At 44.0% G+C, this 27,848-nt stretch overlaps 1 protein-coding gene and 1 long non-coding RNA gene across 3 annotated transcripts; one reads left to right on the forward strand and one right to left on the reverse strand.

Annotated features, from left to right (window-relative positions):
* The first annotated feature begins 9,462 nt into the window (after positions 1–9,462).
* FGF8 (fibroblast growth factor 8) lies at positions 9,463–27,815 on the forward strand. 2 transcript variants are annotated; one of them, XM_081192289.1, is made up of 5 exons: positions 9,463–10,018; positions 10,201–10,237; positions 12,424–12,604; positions 21,888–21,994; positions 26,305–27,815. In XM_081192289.1, exons 1-5 carry the CDS (start codon positions 9,987–9,989, stop codon positions 26,590–26,592), a joined length of 645 nt encoding a protein of 214 aa, XP_081048415.1. In that variant the 5' UTR covers positions 9,463–9,986; the 3' UTR covers positions 26,593–27,815. The 2 variants fall into 2 exon arrangements, with proteins under 2 accessions (XP_081048415.1, XP_081048416.1); XM_081192290.1 differs by having other exon boundaries at positions 12,457–12,604.
* LOC308586048 lies at positions 13,811–20,436 on the reverse strand. Its single transcript, XR_014007729.1, has 2 exons — positions 20,345–20,436; positions 13,811–14,196 (listed from the first exon to the last, which is right to left on the reverse strand). It is a non-coding gene; the product is annotated as an uncharacterized lncRNA (long non-coding RNA).
* Positions 27,816–27,848: the final 33 nt, after the last annotated feature.

Raw genomic sequence — 27,848 nt, forward strand, 5'->3', positions numbered from 1 at the left:
TGTCAATGTAAATCTCCCATATAAGGCTGTAGGCCACTGGAATTAACTCACTTGCCTTCAGAAGTTTACAATATCTATCATCTATCTATCTATCTATCTATCTATCATCTATCATTTATCTCTGTCATGTGTGTTATAGAAAAACGAAATACTATTAATCACAATAAGTGATATATGCAATAATAGTACTTAGATTTACATACAGTGGTACCTCAGGTTACATATGCTTCAGGTTACAGGTGCTTTAGGTTACAGACTTCGCTAACTCAGAAATAGTACCTCGGGTTAAGAACTTTGCTTCAGGATGAGAACAGAAATCATGCTCCGGCGGCACGGAGGCCCCATTAGCTAAAGTGGTGCTTCAGGTTAAGAAAAGTTTCAGGTTAAGAATGGACCTCCGGAACGAATTAAGTACGTAAGCAGAGGTACCACTGTAGTTAACTTCCAGTGGTCAAAGTACTTTTTTTACAGTGTCTCAGAAAGAGGGAGGGACACTTTTATTATCCCCATTTGAGGACAGACGGGGAAAATTTGACACAGGATTTTCCGTTCAAGTTTTCCATATATATATTTTTCATCTAGAGAAGCCAAAGAGAATGTGTGGATGATGTTTTCGGCTTCAACAAAGCGGTGTTGAGGAGTGCAGTGCCCTCCTTGGGTGAAGTGTGTATAGTGGTACCTCGGCTTAAGAACTTAATTCGTTCTGGAGGTCCGTTCTTAACCAGAAACTGTTCTTAACCTGAGGTACCACTTTAGCTAATGGGGCCTCCTGCTGCCACTGCACGATTTCTGTTCTCATCTTGAAGCAAAGTTCTTAACCCGAGGTACTATTTCTGGGTTAGCGGAGTCTGTAACCTGAAGCGTATGTAACCTGAAGTGTCTGTAACTCGAGGTACCACTGTATGTGAATGAGTGAGGCGGGGGGGGGGGCCTTTATCTGTCACTCATGGATCAGGCTGACAGGAGCTGTTTAGGTGGCAAAAAGCCCTGATTGCTGATCTGGGAAAACAAAATAGCAATTGTAATTATGGTCTTTGATAAGATAAGGTCTTGGGTGGGGAAGGGAGTCCTGAGCAATCACTAGCCATTTACACTGAATTAGCAGCTGTCAGTCCACGCTGGTCCCCAGGCTGGGCTGAGAGGGAACATTATTAATGGGATAATTTCTCAGTAAAGCAGAAGGGCTAAGGGTCACCCTGACCACAAGCAGTAGTATCCTCTTCCTTCTGGCCCTGCTAGATTTGGGCTTATTGTACCAACAATAGGTAACTAGATGGACTGTTCATACACTTCTTCTGTGTAGGGGGTCACATACCCTTAACTTGATTTTTCACCAGTTCACCCACATCCATGTTGCTGCCTACTGTTCAGTGGTCTTGCCTGCCTGCCTGCTCTCATGAAAGGTAAGTTATCCTCTGCCTTTTAAAATGTGTGAGAAGATTCTCTCTGTGTCTTGCTCCCTTTAAAGTTTCTTAGGAACAAAGCAAAACTGCCTGAGACCTTTGGTCCATCGAGCTCAGTACTGTCTGCACAGACTGGCAGCAGCTCTCCAGGGTTTCAGGCAGAGGTCTTTCCCAACCCTACCTGAAGATGCAAAAATCTGGTGCTTTTTTAATGCAAAGCTTGTACTCTACTATTGAGCTAGTTTTCTTTTGCCCTGTATGAAGTGCAGGGAACTTCTCTGGTCTGGGGAATTTTATGTTTGAAAGCCAAAGCGGGACACTCATTTTCTCAACTTGCTGGAACAACACAAGGAAATTTGACCTGGAGCAGATGAACTGAAAGTCACCTTAAACACCAAGTGTTGAGGACTGGAGAAAAATTGGATCTTTTAATTTTTGTGTTGTGCAGCTCAGCCCTACTCAGGAGTGGAGGAAAAGGTTTGTGTCTGATCTCACTTTCCCATATTATCTCTCTCTCTCTCCCCCCCCCCTTGATTCCCACAAAAGAATTGAAAATACAGGTGTCTGCAGTCTGCTAGAGATCTTCCCATTTCTACCTTTCTCTTACTATTTCAGAATAATCACTCTTTAGCTGCTTGTGGTATATTCTCTTCATTTTTACTTTTATTATTCCTAACCTGCTGCACAAGCCCATGAGTTGCTTGCAAAGCACTCTCTCACACACACATTCTTCTTCTTTGGTGACCACTTGTAGCCAAGTAAGATTGTCTTCCATAAACACAGTTTTAACAATGAGTCCCTAAGTGACTGTAGAAGCCAGTTCTGGATCCACATGTCCTTCCACAGTGGGGACATTGGTTTCGGGCTGGAGTTGATCAATCATTCCTTCCTCTTAGCACATTATTCCCTTTTGTCCTGAGTTCGAGTGTCTTCAAAGCCCATGACACCTTTGGTAAAGGCTGTTCTCTAATTGGAGACCTTGCAGGCAAGTGTTTCCCAATTGTTGGTGTTTATACTACATTTTTTAAATTTGCCTTGAGACAGTCTTTAAACCTCTTTTGTTGACCACCAGCATTACGCTTTCCTTTTTTAAGTTTGGCATAGAGTAGTTGCTTTGGAAGACGGTAATCAGGCATCCACACAACATGGCCAGTCCAAAGAAGTTGATGTTGAAGAATCATTGCTTCAACACTGGTGATCTTTGCTTCTTCCAGTACACTGGTATTAGTTTGCCTGTCTTCCCAAGTGATGTGTAAAAATTTTCGGAGACACCGTTGATAGAATCTTTCAAGGAGTTGGAGATGGCATTTATAAGTGGTCCATGTTTCACAAGCATACTGAGCTTAGGGCTGCAATCCTTTCTCCACTAAACCTTCTGAGTATTGTTCTTATTCCTTAACACTTATAAAGTCCTTAAAATTATCTAACTGCTATTCAGATATCAATAGATAAGATAGTGTCTGCCTGCAGGCTTTCAGTCTAATCCAGGAAAAATTGAGTATTGGGGGGGGGGGGAGGAAAGCAAACACTGGAGCATATACTGATGGGATGGGCCAGGTCAATCTCCCCTTTGCCCCGATATTTACCCTGGAAGGCAGGGAGAGCAGACTCACAGTAGCCCTGTTCCTGGCTCATGGACGTGGCAAGTGCACGAACGAGACTGACATCTAAGTAGGTATGTATAAGATTGTGCTGTTAGTCTCTTGGAAAATGAAAGTGAAGTTCTATTTGCTGGCCTTTTCTCACTGGTATGAGTAACCTATGAGTAAACTATGCCCTGTAGGTGTGATTGATGATTCCTTGTATGTATTGCTATTTTTCTAGAAAAAAAAGGTGCCAGAACTCACCATGCTCTCTCATAATGGCAAGGGTGCCCACCTGAGAGGTGCCAGAACTGAGTTCTGGTGAGTTCCTGCTAAAAAAAACCTGTTTGTATGTCCTGAGGAAGAAATTTGCTGCATAAGCAAAGAAAGAAACCATCCCACAGACAAAGCCATTTAACATTTTTGTTTGCTTACAGCACTGACGCTGACAACAACAAAACATGCTTGAGATGATGCATTGAGTTTGGCTTAGCACAAAATGCCACCAGCCGATAACCTCGGTCCCACAATGTATAGTGTCACTCCTTTGGAATGGGTACTGGAGTGACCATTTCATGGTCTAATCGCTCTACTTACCACATCAAAAGAGTTTTACAATGATTTGGAATGAAATATAATAAAATGCTATAAAATAAAATCATGCATAAAAAACCCAGCAGCAGCAACCACAAAGGATAAAAAACAGAATTGCAGCTATAACAACATCTATTTCAGCTAAAAAAGCTATTTGAAATAATAAAAAGAGGCTTGCATCTGCTGCTTGAAAGATGGTAAAAGAAGATACATACAATTCCAAATAGAGATGGGTGAACTTACCCCATCAGCTACAAATTGTGAAGGGGAATTATTCAAATGGATGTTGTGCCTTCTGTGCTAGGTCAGTCCCTGTCTCTGCCATTGAGCTACCAGCTGACCTGTGTCAGGACATACCATCCCTGGCCTGGAGGGAGGGGAGTTAGTGGGCTGTTTTTGTTTTTATTTATGTATTTTGTGTTTTTGAATTGTGATTTTATTCTGTAACCGCCCTGAGACCTGCGGGAATAGTACGGTATGCAAATTTAATTTTTAAAAGTGTGTCTGCTCAGGCTATTCCACATTGGGCAAAAGATTCCTGCCTTGCATGGGGTTGGACTAGATGACCCTCAAGGTCCCTTCCAACTTTACAATTCTCTGATTCTAGAGGTACTGATTCAGACAGAAGTTTTCAGATAGTTCTAGTGCATCCTGGGCATCTGGCATGTGTAATGTGGCATTGTTTTTCCAGCCTCATGCATCACACCATCACTGGCTGTTTCCGATTTGTTTCTTCCACATGCCTTTTGCTTGATTGGTTGTTGCATGGTTTCAAATCCAAACTTTTAAACAGCTTGGTTCTTTTGGCACAGAGTAACTAATTTGTTACTGCAAAATCATTTCATGCTCATGTGCACTGCAAATGGGACTTTTTAACTTCCTTCAGAAAGTAAACAGATATATCAAGCGAGATCTGAGCATGCGCAAAGGTGGCAGAGTTTGGGTGCTTAGTCATACGCAGAACATGTGAGCATAGAAAACATCCGTTAACTTGCAATCAGGCTCAGTTTGAATTATGAAAATGTTTTTTGGATTGAAGTCAGGGTTCATGAACTATGAACCTACTGGATTCAACCTACAAATAGAATAATATTGAGTTTTGGTGGCCTCACCAAATCCAAACCTTCTCAGCTTGTTCAAGCAGTAGTCTTACTGGTATGCAATGAAATTAACTCCTAAGTGGAACAGCAGTACTTACTGGGGAAGCTACACATATGTCATAACTTTAGTTTTCAATAAGTATTGCTGTTCCAATTCCCCGTTGCATTTTAGACAGACAATTGGTTAAAACTCTGTCCTGATGGAAACTGGAAGCAGAAAGCTAAAAGATTACAATTATGTATATATCGGTTCTTTTCTTAGTATATCCTTAGTATATCCTTATTGGAAGTGACTGAAAACCTATTATGATAATGATCATGATTATGATGATAATAAACAACTGGGGTGCAAGGTATCCCTAAATATTTAGGAGAGACAGACAATGGATGGGTCTGATGACCCTGCAGCTTCTCAGGTTTTTATCAGATGTGGCAGTGGAGGCAGTGGAGACAGGATACTGGGTTGAATGGTTTGCATTCACCTGGCAGGAAATATTTCTTTATAATAACTTTGGGCTTGACAAAACTTTCAGTTGAGTTTTGTACACTTTGCAAATGTTGCCTCGAGTTATATTCGTTTAAAAGGATTTTTTTGTTTGATTTAGCAACTAAAAATTATTATTTTTTAATGGTTTTGGGTTTTTAAATAAAAGAGAACAATGAAAACATAACTTCCAAAGCCAAATACAATAGAATAATTTATCCAAAATAGCCATGGGAGGGTAACCATAGCATTCAGATGATTATATCCAAACTGAAGAGAGTGCAAGACTGCTATTGACCGAGTGTTGTATTGGCAAAGAGAAAATAGCAAAGCATCTGATAGAACTCCAAACTTTTTTCAAAGAGGGCCAGATTTGATGAAGTGAAGGGCTGTGAGGGCCGACCAAAGGGCCAAAAAAAGTTGTTGACCTTTTTTTAGGATTCAGGTTGATGAGCTTTTTTTAGGATTTTATCCCAAAGTTGCTGAGCTTTTTTTAGGGTTGGAGTTGTTTTGGGGGGATTGATGTTGTTTTTAGGATTTCACCCTAGAAAATAAACTGCCACAGGGGCCACGTTAGGCCCCCAAAAAGCACTTGGGACATGCCTGCTTTAAGACCAACAGATTTATTGTGGCATAAAGTTTGGTGGGCAACAACTCAAGCCACACAATGCATCTCTTGAACATTAAGGTGCCACAAGACTTTAGGATGTTGCAACAAAAACAACTAATATTAAAGCTGACTAAGTGCTACATGGAAGAGACAACTGAGTTTAGATAAATAAGTGTTTTGGGGTGTTACATTGCATATATATATGGGGTTTGGTTTTTACACACACTCACACACACACACACCAACAAACAAACAAACAAACAAACAAACAAACATGGGTGTGATCTGGGGTTGGGTTTTTTCCTAGCATGGGAGTGGGGAAAATGTTACCGTTCCCAGAAAAAGCACAAAGTTAATTAGACTGCAAACTCCTGCGCTTCTGCCTAGCCCCAACTTTCCTCTGTTTCCAGTTTGAAGGGAAATTAGTGAAGCTGTAACTTCTGGCCTTATCAGTACACAGAGCAGATAGAATTACCTCTCCAGCAGAAGGTGTGCTGCTTCCGAACCCTCCTGGGGCTTTCACCCCCTCTAGCTGACCTGCTCTGTTGCTTGGGCTTGGCTTCAGAAAGCAGCAGACAAAACGAAAAATGACTTGAGTTTGGCTTTAATAGTTTTGTGGATATTTGTGCCACCAATGTTCTCTCCCCCCCCCCCCCGCCTCCATGGCTTAGCCTGCCTTGAAAGTAGAGGAAGAGAGGAAGAATAAGTGGATAATGGGACTTAGTGGAGATAATGGGCACTGCAGTGTATTTATTTGTTTTGGTGGTGTGTTTTCCCCCTCCTGAAAGTCTTGCTCTTTACTCTAATTCTTTTAATGTCTATCACTTGCTGCAGTTCGCTTGCACTGGTTGTCCCAATCCACAAAACCAGATTTCCCAAAGTCCGTGCATAATAGTTTTAAGTCAAGTCCGGGCCCCATGCTGAACTTTATGTGGTGGTGGCTGGCATGACAGAGTAGCAAACCAAAACTACACCACTTGTGAGAATGCCTGCTTTCCGCTTTGGATGGGATTGGTCTTTAGACCCTCTTTATGGGCACATGAACACCTCTCCCCCAAACACACAGCTGGTGTCTTTCAACAAAAAAGAATTACCCTGGGAAAACATGGGCCTGTGAAACCATACTGGAGGAGTAATGCAAGGAGTTCTGGTAGTCATCCAGTAACAATTATGCCTGAATTTATTATCCCACCTCTTCTGTGAATGGGTTATTGGATTCCACTTGGACTTCATGTCTTGGGTTGTCCTTTGAAAAAGATGCTTGGCCAACGCTTTCTGGTGTGTTCACAGGATGATCTCAGAAACCAATTGTGGAAGCTCCAACAGTCTTGCTAGAATAACCTCACAAACTGGGTTCCTGTGATCCAAGGAAGAGAATGCTGGGACTTATTTGTGGCAGATGCCCATTCCTCTAGCTACCAGGCGACTGACATGGGGTAACCACTGGCTTCTGTTGACAGGACTGTGATTTAGGTGCAAGAGGATCAGGGTGTAGATGCAGTGGTCTGGATGGGATGCAATGGAAGCTTCTTCCCAGCAGCTTAGACGATGTTCATCCTTGTTCAGCCAATCACATCTCCATACTTCTTAATTATCTGCAGTAGGTACAATTTTGTTCCTGGGTTCCCTTATGCTGGGCTTGGCCTCTTAAAATCCTAAACCAGCCTTAAAAACATTGGGAGAGCATCAGGGATATACTGCAGCAGACTGTGGCGGTTCCATTTAGCTCTTATGACTTAGCATTTATGTATTTATATCCCACCTTTTCTCTAAGGAGCTTGAGGTGGTTCACATGGTTCTCCCCACCCCTCATTTAATACCCACAGCAAAGAAGGTTGCTTTGGGTAGTTTAAGCTGAGAGGCAGTGAGTGAGCTCCATGGTTGAGTCGGGATTTGAACCCTGGTCCCCTAGGTCCTAGTCTGACACTCTAACCACTATGCCACATGGGCTCTCATTGGTAGACCTAACCTCAGAATGTGTCTAATTGCCTATACCTCTCTCCATGCCTTGTGCCAGTGGAGTCCACAAGTTCATTTATGCATTGTGTGAAGAATGGCTTTGAATCACATTTTCTTCCCTGGGTTTTTGAGTTGGTCATTTCAGGTCCTGTAGGGCCAGCAAAGGCAACAAGTTAACTGTTCTTCAGTCACTCAATGCAAGCCTCCCACTCCGGCCCTTCCTCTTTCTTCCCCCTGTAGTGCTTCCCTTCTCCACTTCAGCGATCTGGCCATTTTTATTGTGTGTCTCTCTCTCTTAAAGTGCTTAATTTTTGAAATGAAAGGTGCTGGGGCTCAAGTCCATCTGTAAGATGCAGCCTTTGCCCTCCTCTCCCAGCCTAGTGCTCCCTGGGGTTGATGAGACTTGTAACATCTGGAGGGCACTGGGTTGGAGAAGGCTGGTGTACGTACACCGTGCAGAAAGGAAGGAAACCTGTGCCTGTGTGCTCCACATGTCACCGGTGCGGAGCAGCAGCACTGCAAACAGGTTCCACGGCTAAGTGCCAGCTTTGGTCTACATAAAGCCCTGGGGAAGGGGAGGAGAGGGGAGAGAAGCAGCCATTAGGCTTTGTGGGTGCTGGGTGTTAAACACACACACACACACACACACACACACAATTAACAAAGCACCATTGGCTGCTCCTGCACATAATCTGCATACCTAGCGGCCCAGTTTTCAGAAAACATACCATCACCTTAATGCACTTTCATGCCTTTAATATTTTTAGTGTGCTTATGTTTTCATGAAATGTGTACTCTCTGTAGAAAAGTGAAATATACATCTATTTAAGTATTACATGCTCTCTATGTGCAAATATATTTTCCCTGGTCTCAGATATGCATTTATTTTCAAACTTGTGCACCTACACAGGCCACATTTCTCAGGTCCCATAAAGGACGGATTCCTCACTTTTGCACTCTACCTAGCCTCTAAGGCACACTCGTTTTGCGCCATTATGTGCCGAGCTTGTATTTGTGCAGATGGACAGAGAAAGCATAGGATATATGTGTGTGTGTGTTTGAATATCGCACCAACAACCTTCTCACATAGCCATGTGCATAATACACTTTTACCATTAATGACCGTGAAAGCACCCCTAGGCACGGATCCCAACATTTACCCGACATCTCTCCCACGAGCGTTTCTCTCCCCACCGCGACACAAAAGCAGGTGCTTAGACACACTCGCCTCTACACACAGCGATTTCCCTCTCGCGTGTAGCCAAAGCGCCCCACCGTGCTCCAAGACTGGCACACACTTCAGCCTGCTTTCTGCCGCTTTGGCACCCGTCACACACGCGTCCGAGGCTGGTCGTGGGAATCCGCGCCACCCCACCCCCCGGGCAGCCTCGTGGGTACGCACACGCGCGATGCCACCGGGCACAGGCCACAACGCACAAGCGCATGTGTGTGTGATCAGCTCTCCCCCCTCTTCCCTGCCCAGCTGCTGCGTGGGTCTCTATGTGAGCGAGAGGAACCCACCCCACCCCCCGCCTTCCGAAGGTGCCTCCTCGATAGCCTTCGGGATGCCTCGGAGCGCAGCCTGCCGGTCCCCCCCGCCGGGGGGGGGAGGAGAGAGGAGGGGGTCTGCCGGAGGGCCATCCCCGGACAGATGAGAAGGGGCTGGCACATTGGCGAGCCGCGCACAAGAGGAGGGACCAGCGCTGGGCCGGTGCGCACTGCCCCCCGGGCGCTTGGAGAGCAAGAGAGAGCGAGAGGCGCAGCGCCCTCCCTACCGCCCGGTCGCCTTCCTTCCCCGCAGCCGGCGATCCGGGGCTCAGGAACTGTCAGCGCAGCCTGGGCGCCTGCTCTGCCCCGGAGCCTTGCTGACAGCCGAGCGCCCCTTCCGCGCCTCGCCGGGCTCTAGCGCAGCCGACCCCCGGGCGCGCCCTCGCCGCTTGGGCCCCCGGAGCAGCCGCCGCAAGACCGGCGCTCCCCTCGCTTTCCCGGCCCCGATCTCCTTCCACAGCGGAGGCGCCGGCTCTCGAGGGCATGGGCTGGCCGAGCCGAGGGAGCCCCTTGCCCTGACCGAGCCGCTTCGGGGAGGCAAGTGCCGCGTGGGGAGCTGGGCGCGGAGAGACACGCGCGAGGAAGAAGAGGCAGCCGAAGCAACCGGCGAGCTTAACGCAAAGCGAAAGAAGGGAGGCTGAGAAGCAGAGCCTCCCACCGTCCCGGGAACCGGCCAAGATCCAGCGCCGGGGGAAACCGCTCAGGATGAATCTCTTCTCGTCCATATTCAGCTATTTGTAAGTAACTGCTGATTATTTGGACTTTCCCGGCTTTCCCTTGCCCCCCCCCCAAAAAACAACCACCACCCCAACAGCCTCCCTTGATTTTCCATCTTTATTTCTGCTCCATTTCAAAAGCGAAATCACCTCAACATCTACTTTGTTTTTTCCCCCTTTCCTCCGCTTTCCCATCATTCTAGGCTACTGCACTTGTTTGCTTTCTGCTTGCAGGCACAGGTAAGGAAACTGTTTTATTACTTTTTATCCTTTAAGACATTATTTGGTGCGTCTTGAAGCTCATAGCCAAATCTTTTTCAAGCATCTTTTTTTTAAAGAAATGGAAAGCGGTTATAAGAAAAAGAAAAAGTTTAGATAAGGAGTTTGATGGGAAGCGTTTGATGGAGCAACCAAAACACGCAGCAGAACGTTAAATATAAAATGTTTGATAAAATTAAACAACAGGAGGTTGGTTAAAGTGAAAGTAGATGCAAGCTTGGTTCAAAAATTGAAATCGCAGACATGACAGACGCATGCAAAATCCAAGGCAAGAAATAGATGCTGATTAATTTAAAATGTACTGCAGTGTTTAGCCAGACATTGTGCAAGTGTGTGGATGGATGGGTAGGTAGGTAGTTATTGTTTGCTGAAATTGCTAGCACCTTTGCTCCGTTGCTATGATTTTCAAAAGTTTAATAATATTTAAGGGATGGAAATTCTAACCATTATTAACTCTAGCTTGCTGGCCATCGGTAGTGCTGCTAATATATTAAACAACACAGTCTGATACTGTGGGATCTATAACCCTGCTGGTGCAGTATTGATTGCAAATCCAGAGAGCTAAAGACAAATGCAATTTCCCCTAAGAAAGAGAGTGAAGGGGGGAGAGAGAGAGGGAGAGAGAGAGAGAGATAACAGGTGTAAGGTTCCGAGTTAAAATTGCAAGGATCTCTTGATTTTGTAAGTCAGAGTAACAAAGATCACTCTGAATGTGAAGGAGGAACATGGGAGTTGTGTAAAAAAAAAGAAGAAGCTACATTGTAATATTTTGGGGGCGTCAGATGGAAATCAAAGAGGGATGTGGGTGTCCACATGGTCCCCTCATCAGAGCTGGCAAAAGAATCCAGAGATATTATCAAAAGAACCTTCTGTAGGAAACACACAGAGAGACACAAAGGAAAGGAAAGGAAAATTGTCAAGGGAAGACTTCTATAAACTCCAGCTTTGAGGAGGAGGTTACTTTTCCCTTTTGCATGGAATAACCTTAGCATTTGACATGGGCAGCGGGTGGGGTGGGGGGAAAAGAGAGAAGAGTCGGGGGTTACTTCGTACACTGCCACCCCATGAGGTTGAAAGGAACAAATCTCCTCAACATTTGCTCAGAATACGTCTTTATAAATGTCAGGGGCAAACTAAACCCCTTCAGACTTAAAAGAGGAATCGGAGATGTGGAGGGGGTGGAAGAATTCTCCTAAGACCAGGCTGTGTGAGAGAGGAGAGAAACAGATCTGAGCAGTGGCAATATCATTGTACAACTGAAGCTACACATAGCTGCTCCCCGCCCCCCCCCCCCCGCCCGCCCGCCAAACTGTTCCATAACAGAATCTACTGCTAACAGGGTTACGAGTACTTTGAATGTGTGGCTGGGGGTGGGTGGGGAGGTGGGAAACCCATAGCCAGCCTTGATGTGTATGGAAAGGCTCGTAAATATTAGCTGCAAAGACAATTCCGAACTGCCTCGGCTGCTGACACAACTGATCCCTGTTTAAGGGGGATAAAATATGGCTGCTCCCCCCCCCCACCTTCTTCTTTTGGTCACTGGTTACTCTGGTCCACAGCGCACAGGGCCCTTACAGCCCCACAAAGCAAAACTCTCAAACAGGCCACTTGAAAGATCAGGAAAGCAAATACCAAAGACACAGAAACAAGCCCAGTAATTGAAAGCCTTGGGATGATTACCTAGCTAGAAGTCCGTCGCACTCGCGTGCATGTTGTATTGCCTGGAATGAGCCGGATATGAATGATGGAGCCGGTTTATTTTTGCTCTGGTGGTGACCTTAAAGTGATTCCTGCAGAGCCTTCCTGGGTTTGAACTGGAGCAAGCAGGATCGGGACCATGCCTACTTGAGCTCCATGGCGTTTGCGAAATCTGAGGAGCTGTGCTGGTTGTAATTCTGTCCCAAGTGTTCCAGGATCACCTGTGTTTTCTTTATCCCATGCTTGATTCTCAACAATAAATGTCTAGGTAGCGGTTGCAATTTTTGCATCCATGCCAGGGTTTCTTATACTGACCTATCACGAACCTGGCTCTGCACAGCACCAGCTCAGAGTGCTCTAAAAAAATGCACCAGGAACATGCCGAGAGCGCCTTTCTCGGAGGAGTAGAGATTATAATGGTGTGTTGTATATTTTTCAATTTCCTAAAGGTAACTGTTCAGTCCCCACCTAATTTTACACAGCATGTGAGGGAGCAGAGCCTGGTGACCGACCAACTAAGCCGGCGACTCGTCCGGACCTATCAGCTGTACAGTCGGACCAGTGGGAAGCACGTACAAATCCTGGACAACAAGAAAATCAATGCCATGGCGGAGGATGGAGATGCTCATGGTAAGGCTGAATATGCGGGCAGAAGGGCTGGGGGAGGGTGGTGGTGCGCGCAGCACAGTAATTAATGATTTCCGTCCTCTTTGTTAGCCAGAAATCATTACAAGTGTTCAGAAGGCAGGGGTCTTGCGATGGAAGAATGTGGCAATCAATATTTGTAATAATAGTACATTGCTTTCCCCCTGGGGATCAGGATGATAGCTCTGATTATGAGGAGGCGTGCGGGTTTCGTTTTATTTTTTTACACCTGATCTCTCTGACCACCCAGATGATGGGGTGAGTTGCATTTAAAAAACGTTTTTCTTTTGTGGTCGTGGTGAGGAGCGGAAAAGAAGAGGGATGCCCAAACTGTTTAGATTAGAAATAGCTGGTGCATTCCTGCAACATAGCTCTAGCTAGGATCTCTCTCAGTGATACGGAAACAAGGAAGCATGGAGGATGTGATTCGAAGCCCCAGAGTTTCCCAGAGTCTTAGGCAGAGATTGTCACCAACTGTATTCAGTCTCTGAGTGCAGCAAACACAAATCTGTGGGATGCACGGGAGAACCTGGCAGCAGATCCTCTTGTTCTCTAAAATAAAGGGGGTTTGGCAGGGGAGCCCTGAGCAGCGTGGAAGTTTTAAATAACTTAGATCGTAAGTGTTAATTACTCTTTCAAATGCTCAAGCCATATACAAGAGGACAAGGTGCTAGCAAAACTGTGGCTTCAATAAATTGTAAGTCTTTGAGCTCCTTTCCTTGCATATGTGAGACATGGGACAAGGTTAGCTGACATTCTGATAGCTCTGACTTCCTTTATTTTCTGTGTGCTGGCAAAAATATGTGCATCCTTACATTGCACATACATATTTGTACATGCTGTATGCATCCTGCTTAAAATTCCTAGCCTTCCACATTAGATGTGATTTCTCCTTTTCACTTACAACTAAACTGCTGCAAACATTCATCCTCTCATATAGCTTTGGGCTGACTGAAGATTTCAGAATGAACTTTAATAGTTGGGGCTAAGTGGGTTCTACATGCACAAAGATGTATTTTTAACCTTTCAAGCAAAGCATGCCAGCCTTAAAGCAACCATGATCTGAAGGAGACCAGTTTGTTTCACAAACAAAGTTCCCCCTCCCACTTAAATGTCTTATATATAAAGAGAGATTACTTTAGATTTAAATGACAATGTTAAGAGAGGCTAGAATGAAATGAGGGAAACAGCTTGAAAAAGAAAAGACCTCTATTAAAACATAATAAAAAGGTTAAGCATTTGAAGAGCTAAGAAGCAAGCCGAGCAATGATCTAAAACAGAGAGAGAACACAAGCAGTTTTTCAGATGTAAAGTTTTAAAAGAGTCGCAAGTCTGTAAATGTTAAAATAGAGGTTCAGGATTGTTCTATATGAATCTCTGGAGAGACCCCCATGTCTGGAAGAGCTATTAAAACTCTTCTTACTTTCACCTTTTTTAACATTTCCTGAATACTTTCTCCTCTTCGCAGTCCAGTTAGGGGATCAAGTGTGCCTCGCTGCATTTTTTCTGCATCTACGTAGCCACTTTCCCTTCAAAGTTTGAGCACGAAACATAATTTTTCTGGGATAAATCTGTCACTGAAGTGAAAGAATAGAGTTGAAAATGTTAAGCTCCCCCCACCCCCCACCCCAAACAAAATCAACCTTTCGCACCATTAACATCAAATATTAAAACCTCAAGTCTTTATTTTATATTAAGTATTGAAATTGGGGGCTGAAGATTTTTCCTTTTTAAGTGATTTATTTCTGCCAATGACCATTTTCTCTGCTGTGACATTTTTACGGCTGACTTAATGTCAGGTCCATTTTTCTCGGTTATCTGTCTTGATTGTCAATATCTTTCTCCGTTTTCTAATTAGGAGCAAAGCCCCATGCATCTTAAACCTTGGTCCACCTCTCTGAGCTCTGTTTAGCCGTCTATAATCTGGATTAAAATGGTCTTTATCTGTATGAGAAGGAAATTGTTCTGAAAGTGAATGATAATTGCTGTATTGGATTCTGGCTGTGTTGACGGCTGGCATTTGCTACTGGGACCTGGCTGCCGTACATATTTTCGTGCTGCCTGGGGCCTGGGATGCATCTTCCACTGCTGTGGCTTTTTGTAGGCCAGTTGTACTTAACTCTTTGCCCTTCCTGCCCCACTGTGAATCCACGGCTCTGCTTTCGAGCAGAGTTCCAAGCCAGCAGGGCCTGCCAAGCGACCAGCGATTCAGCGCTGGAGGCCGGTCACCAAAGCGGCTCGTGTGGCAAGGCAAAGCCCACCAAACAGACAATAAATCAGAAAGAGCCTTTGAAAAGGTGGAAAGGACAAAAAAGGGGGGGAAAAGAGAGAAGCAGCAGCATGTGTTGTTCTGCCTCCGTTCAGGGCTGATTTTCTGTGTCTTTCCATCAGTCAGCAGAAGAGAGCATGGAAATTGATGCTCTTTAAACCTTTTACTGCTCTCTTGATCGACCTCCCTCGCTCGTGCCCCCCAAAGACAGATAAATAAGGGGACCTTGTCTATGTGGCTCAATGAAGAGGAGTCGGGGGTCCAATTGCTCTTTGGCAGGGGGTGGGGAGACGGGGACTTACAGATGTTAATATTTTATAGGAAGGAGAAGTGCTAAAATTAACGGGGTTGTAATGGGTCGGAAGAAGTGATGTGATGTTGTAATTCATACACAGCATAGTATGCAGACAGGGAGGGAAGCAGCCATTCTGCCAGGGTTTGGACCACCAAGGCTTGGGGCCTAGTCTAAAGGCTTAGTTTAGATAACTGTTTTCATTATTGTTGGTGAATCCCCGACTACTGACACGGTTGTTTTCTAATCTTTCCTTGTTCACGTGTGTCGAGCCATCCTCCACTATTGTTAATATTGTGGATGTTGGCCCCTGTTGAGGAAATATAGTTATTTTGCCTCAGTGAAGCTGAGGAGAATAATAATGTTGTGGTGAGGTCCTGGCCTTTCACAGACAAAACATGCTGGTTGCAAGAGTTGGGACCTGAATGATCAAAGGGCAGAAACAACTCCCCTATGAGGAAAGGTTGCTATGTTTGAGGCTGTCCCCCACCCCCCAGCTACAAAAAGCCAAGTAAGTAGGGGGCATGATCAAAGTTTGTAAAATTATGCATGGTGTGAAGAAAGTTGGGTCTGAATGATGGGAGATTTAGGAAAGGCAAATGGATGCATTTCTTCACACAATATATAGTTAAACTCTTGGATTTGCTACCACAATATGTGGTAATTGCCACCAACTTGGATGGCTTTTAAAATGGGACTAGACAAATTCAGCTATTAACAGAAGCTAGTCTTGATGGCTGTGTACTACTTCCAGTATACCTCTGAATGCCGGTCACTAGGGAACAACAGTAGGACAGGACTTTTGCCCTCATGTCCTTCTTGCGAGTTTCCCATAGGCATCTGGTCCACCACTGTGGAACACTGGATGCAAGACCAGACGGGACTTTGGCCTGATCAAACAAGGCTCAGTCTTATGTTCTTATGAGAATGAGAGCAGAAGAATGATCTGGTGCTGAATATGTAATAGGATGAATTTCTGTGGGAAATAGTATAGATCCACTGGTGTTTTTATGATCCATAACTCTCTTTATTTAAGTCAAATATCCAGGGCCTGTTACTTTAGGATCCTGCCCATCCAAATCTAGTTTTCCTTTTGCCCATCTACGCTGTAATATTTGTTGGATGCTTTGTACCCCAATTATTATTATTATTCTTTAGAAGGCATCTGAAGGCATTCCTGTATAGGAAAGGTTTTTTTTAATAATGTTTAATGGTTTATTATATTTTTATATACATTGGAAGTTGCACAGAGTGGCTGGGGCAACCCAGTCAGATGGGCGGGGTACAAATTATCATCATCATCACCACCAGAGGAAGAGACTGTTTCTCGTCATAATCCATCTCAGGTTTGCTCCAGACCCACTACTTTGCCAAATGAGTGTTTTGTATGTGTCAGTGGCAATGGTGATGGAGGAGTGAACTGTAGGTTCCTGTGAAATAACATACCCCAGAAAAGCATCTTAACCAGCCCCTAGCTATATACATAAATGCAGCTTCCATTAGCTCGGGCATACTAGGTTTGAGACCATTGATTTATTCTACTTTGTTACTGTTGCGTCTTGGATTTTATTGCTCCTGTTTATTCAGCTCTAACAAAGTGTCAGACACTGAGCAGGCCATAGAACAAGCCTTGTAAGCCAACTCTGGATTGAAAGATAGTGTGGAAATCAAATAAATAAATAAATAAATAAATAAGTAAGTAAGTAAGTAAGTAAGTAAGTAAGTAAGTGATACAGTCCCTGCCTTCCAAGCTTTGTAAAATCGATAGGACAAAAGGGAGAGGGGCAGAGCTTGAGAAAGGTTTCAAGTTGTCCTCATGAATGGCTAAAAAGAGAAAGCATTGTGGAGTGTAGTGGCCTTTTAAGCACTAGCTTCAGGGCCACAGCACTGAAGGATTTCCCATGGTCCTATTCAGATTGGAAATACCTCGCCCCCTTGCCCTGCCTGAGGAAGCCAGATCACAAGGGCAAAATGAGAGGTTTGTGCACAGCCAAAGTCAAGGGCCAAAAAGCCTTGTAAAGGTCAAAGGGCAAGGTATAAGTGAAATAGAAAAGTCTACTCCTGCAAATGAACTGCACTGCTTCTGAAGTGTCTCTCTTCCCATGAAGAAGGATATTTAAAAAGTGTCTTTTGATGCTTTTTCATACAATGCTTATAGCACATCAAATGTAGAGTAGCTGCTTGATTGTTGCAAAGGATTTAAACATCTTACTTCAAAAAACCTCCCATTTCAGGCACAACACAATTTCCTAACTTTCAGATCATCGTAATACAGTATATTATGGCTGGTGTAAAAAGGCCATTGCGTTTTGAAGTGATGCTGTCTGGAACATGGCAGTGCTACAATTGGCTATTGATTAAGCCCAGCATCACTGATAATGAGTGAGACAGTCTGGACCCAAAATGTCCCTCAACCAAACCTCAGGCATCTGGTGACCCAAACCCTAGTGCTCCATTTGCCATGAGGAGGCTTGCATAAGAGCTAAGCTGGTTACAAAGTGGGAAAATGATCCTCATCAGTTTGCAAGTCTATATGTTTTGCCCATTTTCACAACTTGAATAGTTTCTTTGACCCTTTCCTGTGTCTGTAGGTCAGATGAGAAACTTTCATTAGCTAAAATTCGTTCTTCTGTTTAACACTTTCTCACTTCATTTCTCTCTCCCACATTAGCAATATTCACATGTGATACATTCCAGATGAAAAATGTTGGTGTTAGGGAAGATCCACATGTTGTTATTGCAGACAGTTTGGGAAAACATGGGTTAAAATGACCGGGGGGGGGGGGGAGGTGGAACATTTGCAGGAGAGAATTGGAGGAGGGTTAAGCACCCCCTGCCAGTTCTCCTCTATACCCTCCCTATATTAGCATTACGGAAACCCATGCAAAGTTTGAAATTCTGTGGGTTTTTCCTACTGGGAAGTTCCACCTTTAGTGTCACAGGTGAATATATCCCTTGGTTTGAGGATTTAGCTGGCATTTCTACTTGATGTCCTGAGTCTCGACAGTTTTGCTTCTTTTGAAAGCACCTTCTCTTTTTGGTAAACTGAATGCTCCACTTCTTTTATAATGAGGTGCTATCATCCTGCCTTTCTAGGTGTTTGTGTTATGGAAATGTGCTGTAAAAACTATCATCTGATTGGCTGAGCACAAGAAGCAGAACAGGAGAGGTTGTGTTTATGTTTTGCCTAATGATTAGAACAAACTCATTCAAGTTTTGCATTGGGGGTGGGTGAATCATTCAGCAGCAAAGGTGATGCAGGAAAGCTGCTTCTTCTCAGCAAATTTCAAGGTCTCGTTTGATCCTTCCTCTGACTGATTAGAGTTTTCAGCTTTGTATTTGTGGATATGAGGCATGGATTACCACAGACCACATATAGCTTGACGACGCATAAGGTTTGTGTATGAAACTCAGGATCCCCTTTTCTTCAGAAGCCCTTGTCAGACATAGTAGGTCTCAGACTCTAGAATTTGGGGGGAAAGCACTGACTCACTATTTACTAGAAGGATTCTCTTACCCCCTGTGTGCCCACTGGACCACTTCAATCTATGGAACTGGCCATTTTACAAGCGCCAAACAATGTTTGCTACACGCTTGCAAGTAATCAATCTTTCAGATAGGCAGCACCTACTCTTTAGAGGTCCCTGTTCATTAATATTAGGCAGGCACCTTTGTGGTTTTGGTTTTACCAGGCATGTAATTTTGACACACAATTTTATTATGTACAATTGTTTAAAAATTGCAGGTTTTGTTTGTATATAAAAATTACGTTAACTTTTTCTTAATGTTTGCTTTTTATTGATTTTTATTTCAAATGAATATTTTAGATTTTTCTTTGCAAGCCCCTTAGAGGCCTTCTATTGAGTAAATTGGATATAAACATCAATTGACAAACAAATATTCCCTGCACTGCCACAGCAGCAGCAAATACATGTTGCAGCTGGAGATTTGAGACAGAGGTTTGTTTAGTCCAGTTGAGACCCACAGGGTTCTCAGTGTCTCCTACAGTATGCCAATCCTTCCAATATAACTGCATAACCGAATCACTTCCATTGTTAAGTCTGATCAACTTGCTGTGACAGCTAAAACCATTTTACTTTGCTCTGCGATAGGGGCAGGAAACATGCAGTCCTCCAGTTATTGCTGGACTATAACTCCCATCATACCTGACCATTGGCCATGCTTGCTGAGACTAATGGAACATAGCAACATAGGGGTACAGGTTCCCTGCCCCCTCTCTAGAACATCTCATTGCTCCCTCCGAGAATCCCAAGTACCAAGCTACCATCATTAAAGCTTCAGGCCCTTTCTGCAGATAGACTCCTGCAGATATATTGGTCTCAAAACTATCTATGATGGTGGCAGGTGCATTAAATCTGGGCCTGCCTTGGTAGCAGAGAAAGGGGGAGCAGAGTCTCTTTCTAAGAGCAAAGGGGACATGTGAGGGATTGGACCCCTTCCCTCTCCAGTACCTTGTCAAAAAAATGTCACTATAATGCTTTCCGTGCAGCAAAATGGGCCTAGGACTGCCTGTAACCTGTCCTGTTCACAATAGGTGATGGGATGAGATGGTCCTAGATGGGACTTCCCTCTTGTCTCTCTCTGTGTGAGTGAAACGTGTGAAATTGAGAATCACAAACAAGAACCATTTTGCCTGTACCCAAGACATGATGAATTCCATAATCTGACATTGCTAGAGGGATAAAGTCTAACTTATCATAACTGGCACTGCAACAGCAGTGGGAGATAAGTACTGATGATGTATTGAGCATCATCAAGAGTAATGACTGCCTAGGTTCTGGCTTGTGAGCAAACCTTCCCTTTAAAGTCATAAAGAGCAAAACCAGTTTTGGTGCCTGGGACACCTTGAATCCCCATTCAACTGACAAAAAATGCTGCACAGTACAGAAATGTTGCTCCGTTTCCTCTCTTTCATGTACAATGACAGAGAAGGGCTGGTATGGGTGAGATGGCCCTTTGGGGCTGGCTGGCTCCATCTCTTTGGGGTTCCTGCAGCGGCAAGAAGAAGGGGACGAGCCATTGATCTGTGATTTGCATAGCCGCTTTGAAAGTTAATCAATGCCTCCATTAAAAAAACTGAGACTAAATCAATACGCCCTCTCAACTCTCGCAAAGGTGAAATGCATTAAGGGGCTGCCCTTACCCTTCCTGGCTTCCTCTACCAGCTGCAAAGTCAGCATCAGTTCAGAGAGACAGAGAAAGGACTTAAACTGATCATATGGAGCTTCTTGACCTACACAGAAAAGAGATACAAGAAGAGCAAGGGGACCAAGTATAAAAATACCAAATTAGAAAGTAATTTTCCTGCTGTTACTGCCCAAATCATTGTGTGTCCTTTTAAAGTAGGATGATTTAAAGCAATTACTGGCCAGGGCTTTATATTAACCTTGTGTCCTGTAGCCTTTCTGTGTTGTGTGCCACAGACATGTGCCCACTTAGTTCTCTATAATGAGAGGACAAGGGATCTTTTGCTCTAAACAGCAACTGGATGTCCATTGGTTTCAGAAATGGAAGTATATAAGACATTCCATCCAGCGCTGTAAGACTTGCAATAGCCATCATGCATGGCCGACTCTCGAAAATAGGTCTGATTCTGTCTATTGCTGAATTTAAGATGTCCGTTTCCTGAAGAAACAGGACTGCTGAAACACCTGCTGAAAACTTTTCTATTCCACCAGGCCTATGCAGGCAATTAAGAGTACATCTCCCTCAATGGTCTATTGATGTTTGTTTTTAATTTCCTTTTGTTTTTAACTAGTTTTTAACTTTCTAAGATTTTATTGTCTGGTTTTATGTTTTTATATCGTTGTAAGCCATTGTGATATATTTTTATGATACAACGGTATAGAAATATTTTTTATAAATAAATAATAAGTAACCTTTGAATGGAAGCACAATTGTTGGTTTGTTGCTGCTACTATGGGTGAACAATTAGGAAGCCACCCAGTACATGTAGTCACTATGTATGCCATATTTTCCCCAGGCTTCTCCACTGATTTTGATGACAGTGGCAGCAAAAAGAAAAGAAATTTAAAATACTAGTGCCTTGATGGTGGGGGGGATGCAAATCACCTCCTACCCTAGCCATTGAATCAATCATTTGATGAGAGGAGAGGAGGCAATAGCTCTCTTCCTTAGTTGACGTGCATGGAGGTGAGAGGGATGTGTGTTTGTGTGTGTGTGTGTGTGTGTGTGTGTGTATGTGTGTGTTTAAAAGACAGGTTTGGGGTACTAGACATACCCACTTTTGGCCACACTCATCACTAGCAGGTCGCTTTTGAAGGGTGGCCAAGGTTGAATGTGACACTTGGTCTTATAATTAGTTCACCCTGATCCTTCTCTTAGGGGAGGGCCATAGCTCAGTGCTAGAGCATCTGCTTTGCATGTAGAAGGTCCCAGGTTCCATCCCCGGCACCTCCAGTTAGAACCAGGACCATCTGCTGTCTAGCAGAAAAGTACTGTAGACAATACTGAGCTATAAGGACCAATGGTCTGACTTGATAGAAGGCTACTGTAACATATGCTATAAGGAGGGACACAGCATCCCTTCCCTTTGGTTGTGTGGTCCGTGCTGCCTAAGAAAATGCTATTTCTAGAAGACAAATTATCCTCTTGGAGTACTGTATGTGGTGCCCATCTTGTAACATTCATGTGACTCATTTTCTTGCCATCTTCTCCCGCTCCAGCCAAGCTCATTGTGGAGACCGACACATTTGGGAGCAGAGTAAGAATCAAGGGGGCTGAGACAGGCTTCTATATCTGCATGAACAAGAAAGGAAAGCTGATTGGCAAGGTAAGGGGGCTTCTGGGGTAGGAATTGCTTGCTCTGCGACAAGGGGAGGAGCAGGACAATCTTCTCAGGAACAAAATATGGGAATGGAAGGGAAAAGGGCCTACAAACTGAAGCTGGAAGCGAGCTTGTTCACATGCATTCACTTATGCTGTATTTCATGTGGCTACTGCTGTGGTTAGTCAGAACCACACATGCGCTGAAATTCAAGCAATGTCTAAAGATGAGGAGCAGTAGAGGTTGGTCCATTAGAGCAGCGCCACTCCAGCCCCAGCCTACCCTCAATGACAAAAAACATTCCAAGACTGAAAATCTGCTGCATCAACTCTTCTCCATCATTAATATGCTGGGCAAGTATCTGGAGGCCCTCTTTTGCATGGCCAGAAGTAGCAGACAATTTAAAAGGCTTGAACATACACACACAAGCACACACACTAACCTCTTGCTATGGGAGGTATCAGATGGTTTTTCTTTCAGGTTATGTCTCCTTTGGAGGGGAAGTCTCATTTCCCCAACACTCAAGCAGCAACTCTGTATTGCTGAGAAACACGATGCCACCTACTGCCTCCATTCCTCTTGAGGTTACAATGTACAGGGTTGTTGTGAGACCATCACAAGCACCTATTTGATAGAGCCTGTGGCATTCATAGCATCATATAGTCATTGGGTTGGGGAGGGGGCAGTCTTTTAGACAACCCCCAAGTCAATTACATATGCAGGAAATACATTAGATTACATACATTTTCTATCTATCTATCTATCTATCTATCTATCTATCTATCTATCTATCTATCATCTCTCTTTCATCTATTCATTAGTGTTAGAGCATCCCCAGCAAATGGCTGTCTAGTCTCGGACAGAAGGTTTCCAGCAAGGAAAAGCTGGGCAACTCCCTTTGTGATTAGTTCCAAGGGAGGAAGTGTTCCTACCACTAAGACAATTTCTCCTAATATCTGCCATCCCACAACTTAAGCCCATTTCTGATGACAAAAGTCTCGCCTCCCTCTCCCTCCTCTCCTATTAACATGCACAAGTTTGGGATGCTCATAACTGTTCACCAAAAAACAAGCACCATGCAAATAATAAATGAAAATACCAAAGCAATATACTATATAAAAAACAATATACTATCCAAAAACCAGTTAGGATCTGATGATTTGCTGTGGTGACCTGCTCTGTATTTGTATGGTTTACCACTTATGCACATGCGTTGTTGTTTCATATTAAATGCATCACACCCTGTGATCAATTAAAAAAGCAGAATACACTAAACCAAATGAAAACCCAAGAATTGGCCTAGAAGGTCTCCTCTCCACTCCCTATAAATACAGCTATCCTCAAGCATCTCCTTTATCTGACACCTACTTGTCATCTGTTTCACTGTTCAAAGATGCTAGCCAGGAGACATTTTCCCCACTGCAAAGAAAGAAAAGAAATTGTCCAAGCCCTAATCAAGCATACTACGGAGTAAGATCCATTGAACTTGGCGACTCCTGAATAAACATATTTAGGATGGCACTGTTGGTCTTCTTTGTAACATGGTGTTTGGGGGGGTTTTGCTTGCAGAAAAAGCATTTCAATATGCTGTAATAGGAAATGATACAGTTCAGGAAAAGCTTTACCATCTGATTTTGCTGATGTGTGTAAACTGGCCCTGAGCACAGATCTAAGACTTCTTGGAAGCAGAACTTAGAATGTGTTTGCTACCAAAAGAAGGGGGGGAAAGCATGATTGAATTAGACTTTACAGCAGAGATAGGGGGCCTTTTTAAACTCAAGGGTCAAATGCTTGAGGAACATGCTCAGGGGCTGCAAACTAGTAGTAACACCCCTTTTCTTATTCTGCTGCCCACTCCTATTCCTTTCTCTCTCCCCCCCCCCTTCTCTTGTTACCCAACACAAAAACACAGTGGGCTGTTCATTGGAGAAGTGCTTGCTCTCTTCTTCCACCAGCAGCTTCCTTGGCTTCCATGCTGGGGGCTGAGAAAGCAGTTTGCTTCTCTCAGGGTCCAGCACTGAAACATTGTTCTCTATCACCCCACATTATAGCCTTGGGTTTACCCTTAAAGAATGCCCATATGAAGCAACTACACTTTTCTAGCACCTATCTAAGAACATAAGATGAGTCCAGCATCCCGTTCTCGCAGCATCCAACCAGATGCCAATGGGAAGCCTGCAAGCCAGACATGAGTGCAATAGCACTCTGCCCACCTGGGATTACTAGCAGCTGGTATTCAGAGGCATCTAGAAAAACGCTTATTTTTTTGGCCCATCAGCATTTGCAAAAATAGTTCTAGTTCTACCAAAACAGTCCACAAAAGCCCTAGTGTCCTAGCTGAAGAATATACATTGTTCATTAAATTCTGTTCATTGCACTACTACTATAGTGCAGAATTTCAAATCTTGGGAAGAACTGCACACACATACATATATATTTAAATTTCCCCTTGGGATAAGCCAAGCCACAAAGGCAGAGAATGACTGTAGCTCAGTGGTAGTGTGCACACTTTACATGTAAATGGTCCCTCTTAGGCTCAGTCTTCAGAAAGGGCTGTGAAAGACCCCTCTCTGAAACCCTGGAGAGACTCTGCCAATCAATGTAAACACAATGTTGAACTATACCAGGCTTCCTCAAACTCGGCCCCCCAGATGTTTTGAAACTACAATCCCCATCATCCCTGACCACTGGTCATGCTAGCTAGGGATCATGGGAGTTGTAGGCCAAAAACATCTGGAGGGCCAAGTTTAAGGAAGCCTGAGCTATACAGAGCAATAGCCCAACTCTGTTTAAGGCAATTTCCTATGCTCCTTCCTGTGTAAGCACTTACTTTGCTTTGCCAGCAGTGACCTTGCAGTTTCTCCTCTCTGTAGAATTACTTGCTCAGCCATGGATAATTAACCATATGACCTTCCAACAGCTTAGCTTTCCTCAACCTAGATGTCCTCTTCTTCCTTTTACTTTTGTCCTGGGTGCTGCTTGTGTGATCTGTTCCTGATTAGAATCAATCAGGGGACAGGTGGCTGCATTGCTTGCATTCCAATAAGTATTTGAGTGCTTGTTGCCCTTGCCTCATTTCTCAGGTACAGTGGTACCTTGGGTTACAAACACTTCGAGTTACAGACTCCGCTAACCTGGAAGTAGTACCTCGGGTTAAGAACTTTGCCCCAGGATGAGAACAGAAATCGCGTGGTGGCAGCAGGAGGCCCCATTAGCTAAAGTGGTACCTCAGGTTAAGAACGGACCTCCGGAATGAATTAAGTTCATAACCAGAGGTACCACTGTATTGACTAGGTTGGTAGTTGATGGGTTGACTAGCTATATATCTTCTATCAGCCAATGATGTCAACCAATCCTAGCATGAGTGTGCTGAAGTAGGTCTGAGCATAGCTGCAGATTTCTCTGCAGTATCCTGGAGGTGGGGTGGAGGTGGGATGGTGGGGAACATTTCCAAGTAATATTAAGCATAATCTTTGGACATAATCATCCACTCTCTTTGGTAGTGTAAGGCTGAGGACAGTAGACATTCACAATCTAGGTGATTCCTCTTGAGTCCCCTCTGAGTTTGCCAGTTGGTTTGAAGTGTCAGGATGGGGTTGAATGTGAGCCACCAAACAATCCTATATGCATCCCTCATGAGTTGGTTTGCATTCAAACAAAGCAATCCTTAGCAACATCCCAGGTCTGTCGAGTTTTCTCATAAGTGCTAAGGACACTTTGCACCTTCTGAAAGTGGCCTTTTCAAAATAGATCTACACATTACGGCAGATCTACACATTACACTTTAGCCAGAGACAACTTCACGAACCAATAAATAGCTAGAGAAAACCACTCGATGTGAACTGTTTAGTTTGTGCCTGCGAGATTGGATAAGGTAATATCAGATGTCCAGGGATTTATGGAAATGTGTGTTTATTGAACTGAATGTTTAGATAGCTAAACAGGAGGTATTAGTACTAGTGGTATACTAATATTAAAATCGTGGATACCCCCAGTTTTGTAATTTATATTCCTGGAGTTCCCACAAACTTTGAATTGGATGCCTTGACTGTTCTGGATAATACAAAGTACAAAATAGACTTAACTGTTTCCTTTGGTACATCATTGGGGGATGTTTGTTAGACAATAAGCATTCTTGGCATAATAGCACCCAGGTCAAACAGTGTTCAAAGCATGGTTAAGCGCTATCACTACTTACAAAGTCCCTGCCCCCCTATTTTTAGACCAGGACAACCTGGCTCTGGTTCCATGGGGAGACATGGGGAAAAGATGAAGGGCATCTCCATTCACTTGTCTCCTATTGTTCCCACCTGCAGAGCAACGGCAAAGGCAAGGACTGTGTCTTCACTGAGATTGTGCTGGAGAACAACTACACAGCATTGCAGAACGCAAAGTATGAAGGGTGGTACATGGCCTTCACCCGCAAGGGGCGTCCCCGCAAGGGCTCCAAGACTCGCCAGCATCAGCGTGAGGTGCACTTCATGAAGAGGCTACCCAAGGGCCACCAAACGACAGAGCCTCACAGACGCTTCGAATTTCTCAATTACCCTTTCAACCGGAGGAGTAAAAGGACTCGGAACTCCAGCCCCAAGCCCACCCCCTGACCCACCACCCTCCTTAGTGCCACTTTGGGTCCACCCTCCTTTCCCTTTTTTGTTGGAGGACATTCTGTAGAGACTTTTAACTGATGGACAATGCCTAGAGACTCAACCTGTGATGATAATTAAAACGAGGGTGGAAGAAGAGGGGGAAACCAAACTTGATCTAGTTGTTTATAATTGTTTGTTTTGTGTTTTTTAAAAAACAAAAAGAGACTCTATTTTTGTATTCCAACTTTACTGCTTTTTTAAGAAAAAGCACTGTAACGTTAAAAGACTTGTGAAGGGTTGCTCTTCACTTAAGAAACATTTTGAGTCCATGGGGGGCGTGTTATGTTTTAATAGACTGTTAAAGAAAAAGTGGGGTGGGGGTGGGTAGGAGGTAGTTGATCTAGGGGTAAGCATAGAACCTGCCCTCTTCAATCAAATAATAAATTTTGGGACCAAATTTCTACCTCAAATAAAACAAATGTAATAGAAACACAACCCATCCAGAGCTTTTGTGCAAGTTCCATTTATTTTGATGGGTCTGTGTATCCACCTGTTCCTGGTACCTGCAAACTGTGGCCTTTCTCAGAGTCAAATGAGTGCAAGTCCCTTTGTAACCAGCGAGAGACTTGCAGGCACCAACAGGGTGGGATGTGAAGTCACTGTTTCCATTTCTGAATGAGAGAGCGAGAGCAGAATCCCCAAGGATGAATGAATGAACGCCAGCACAGAGGTGGTGCTGAGATGAGGGCCGCTAGTTTTGCTTTGTATGTTCTATCCAAGCTGATCATGTCTCCAGAGGTCTGCATTTTTATTATTATTCTGTAGACCATTTATTTTGTATTTGTTATGACAATAAAGTGCCACTGAGTGCAAATGTTATATATTCCCCATTACACCCGTTTCATCAAAGGTGCTTCTTGTCTCAAGTTTCCCAATGAGACTGAACTGGGATCTCACTCATGTTACCGGCATGGAGGGTGGTTGGGCCCCTAAAAAGCCAAAAGGAAAATAAGAAAGGAAGCCTTGCTCCCACTAAACTGGTGTTAGCAATTTGAACCTCTTCCCAGTCCATATCTGACTCCTCAGAAATGTTGCCTTGCCCCTCACTTACCAACCTTGATAAGAGCTTGCAGCCTTGCTTGCAGATACTCCGTTGGCCAAGAAACCCTTGAGAATCTTATACCAGGGCTGTCTAACAGGTTGGTCCGTGGTCGATCCTGGTTGATCTTGGGACCCTCAAAAAAGCTTTGTAACAACTTTACAACTTTGGC

This window comes from Podarcis bocagei (assembly GCF_964188305.1).
Source record: "Podarcis bocagei genome assembly, chromosome: 4".
Lineage (NCBI taxonomy): Eukaryota > Metazoa > Chordata > Lepidosauria > Squamata > Lacertidae > Podarcis > Podarcis bocagei.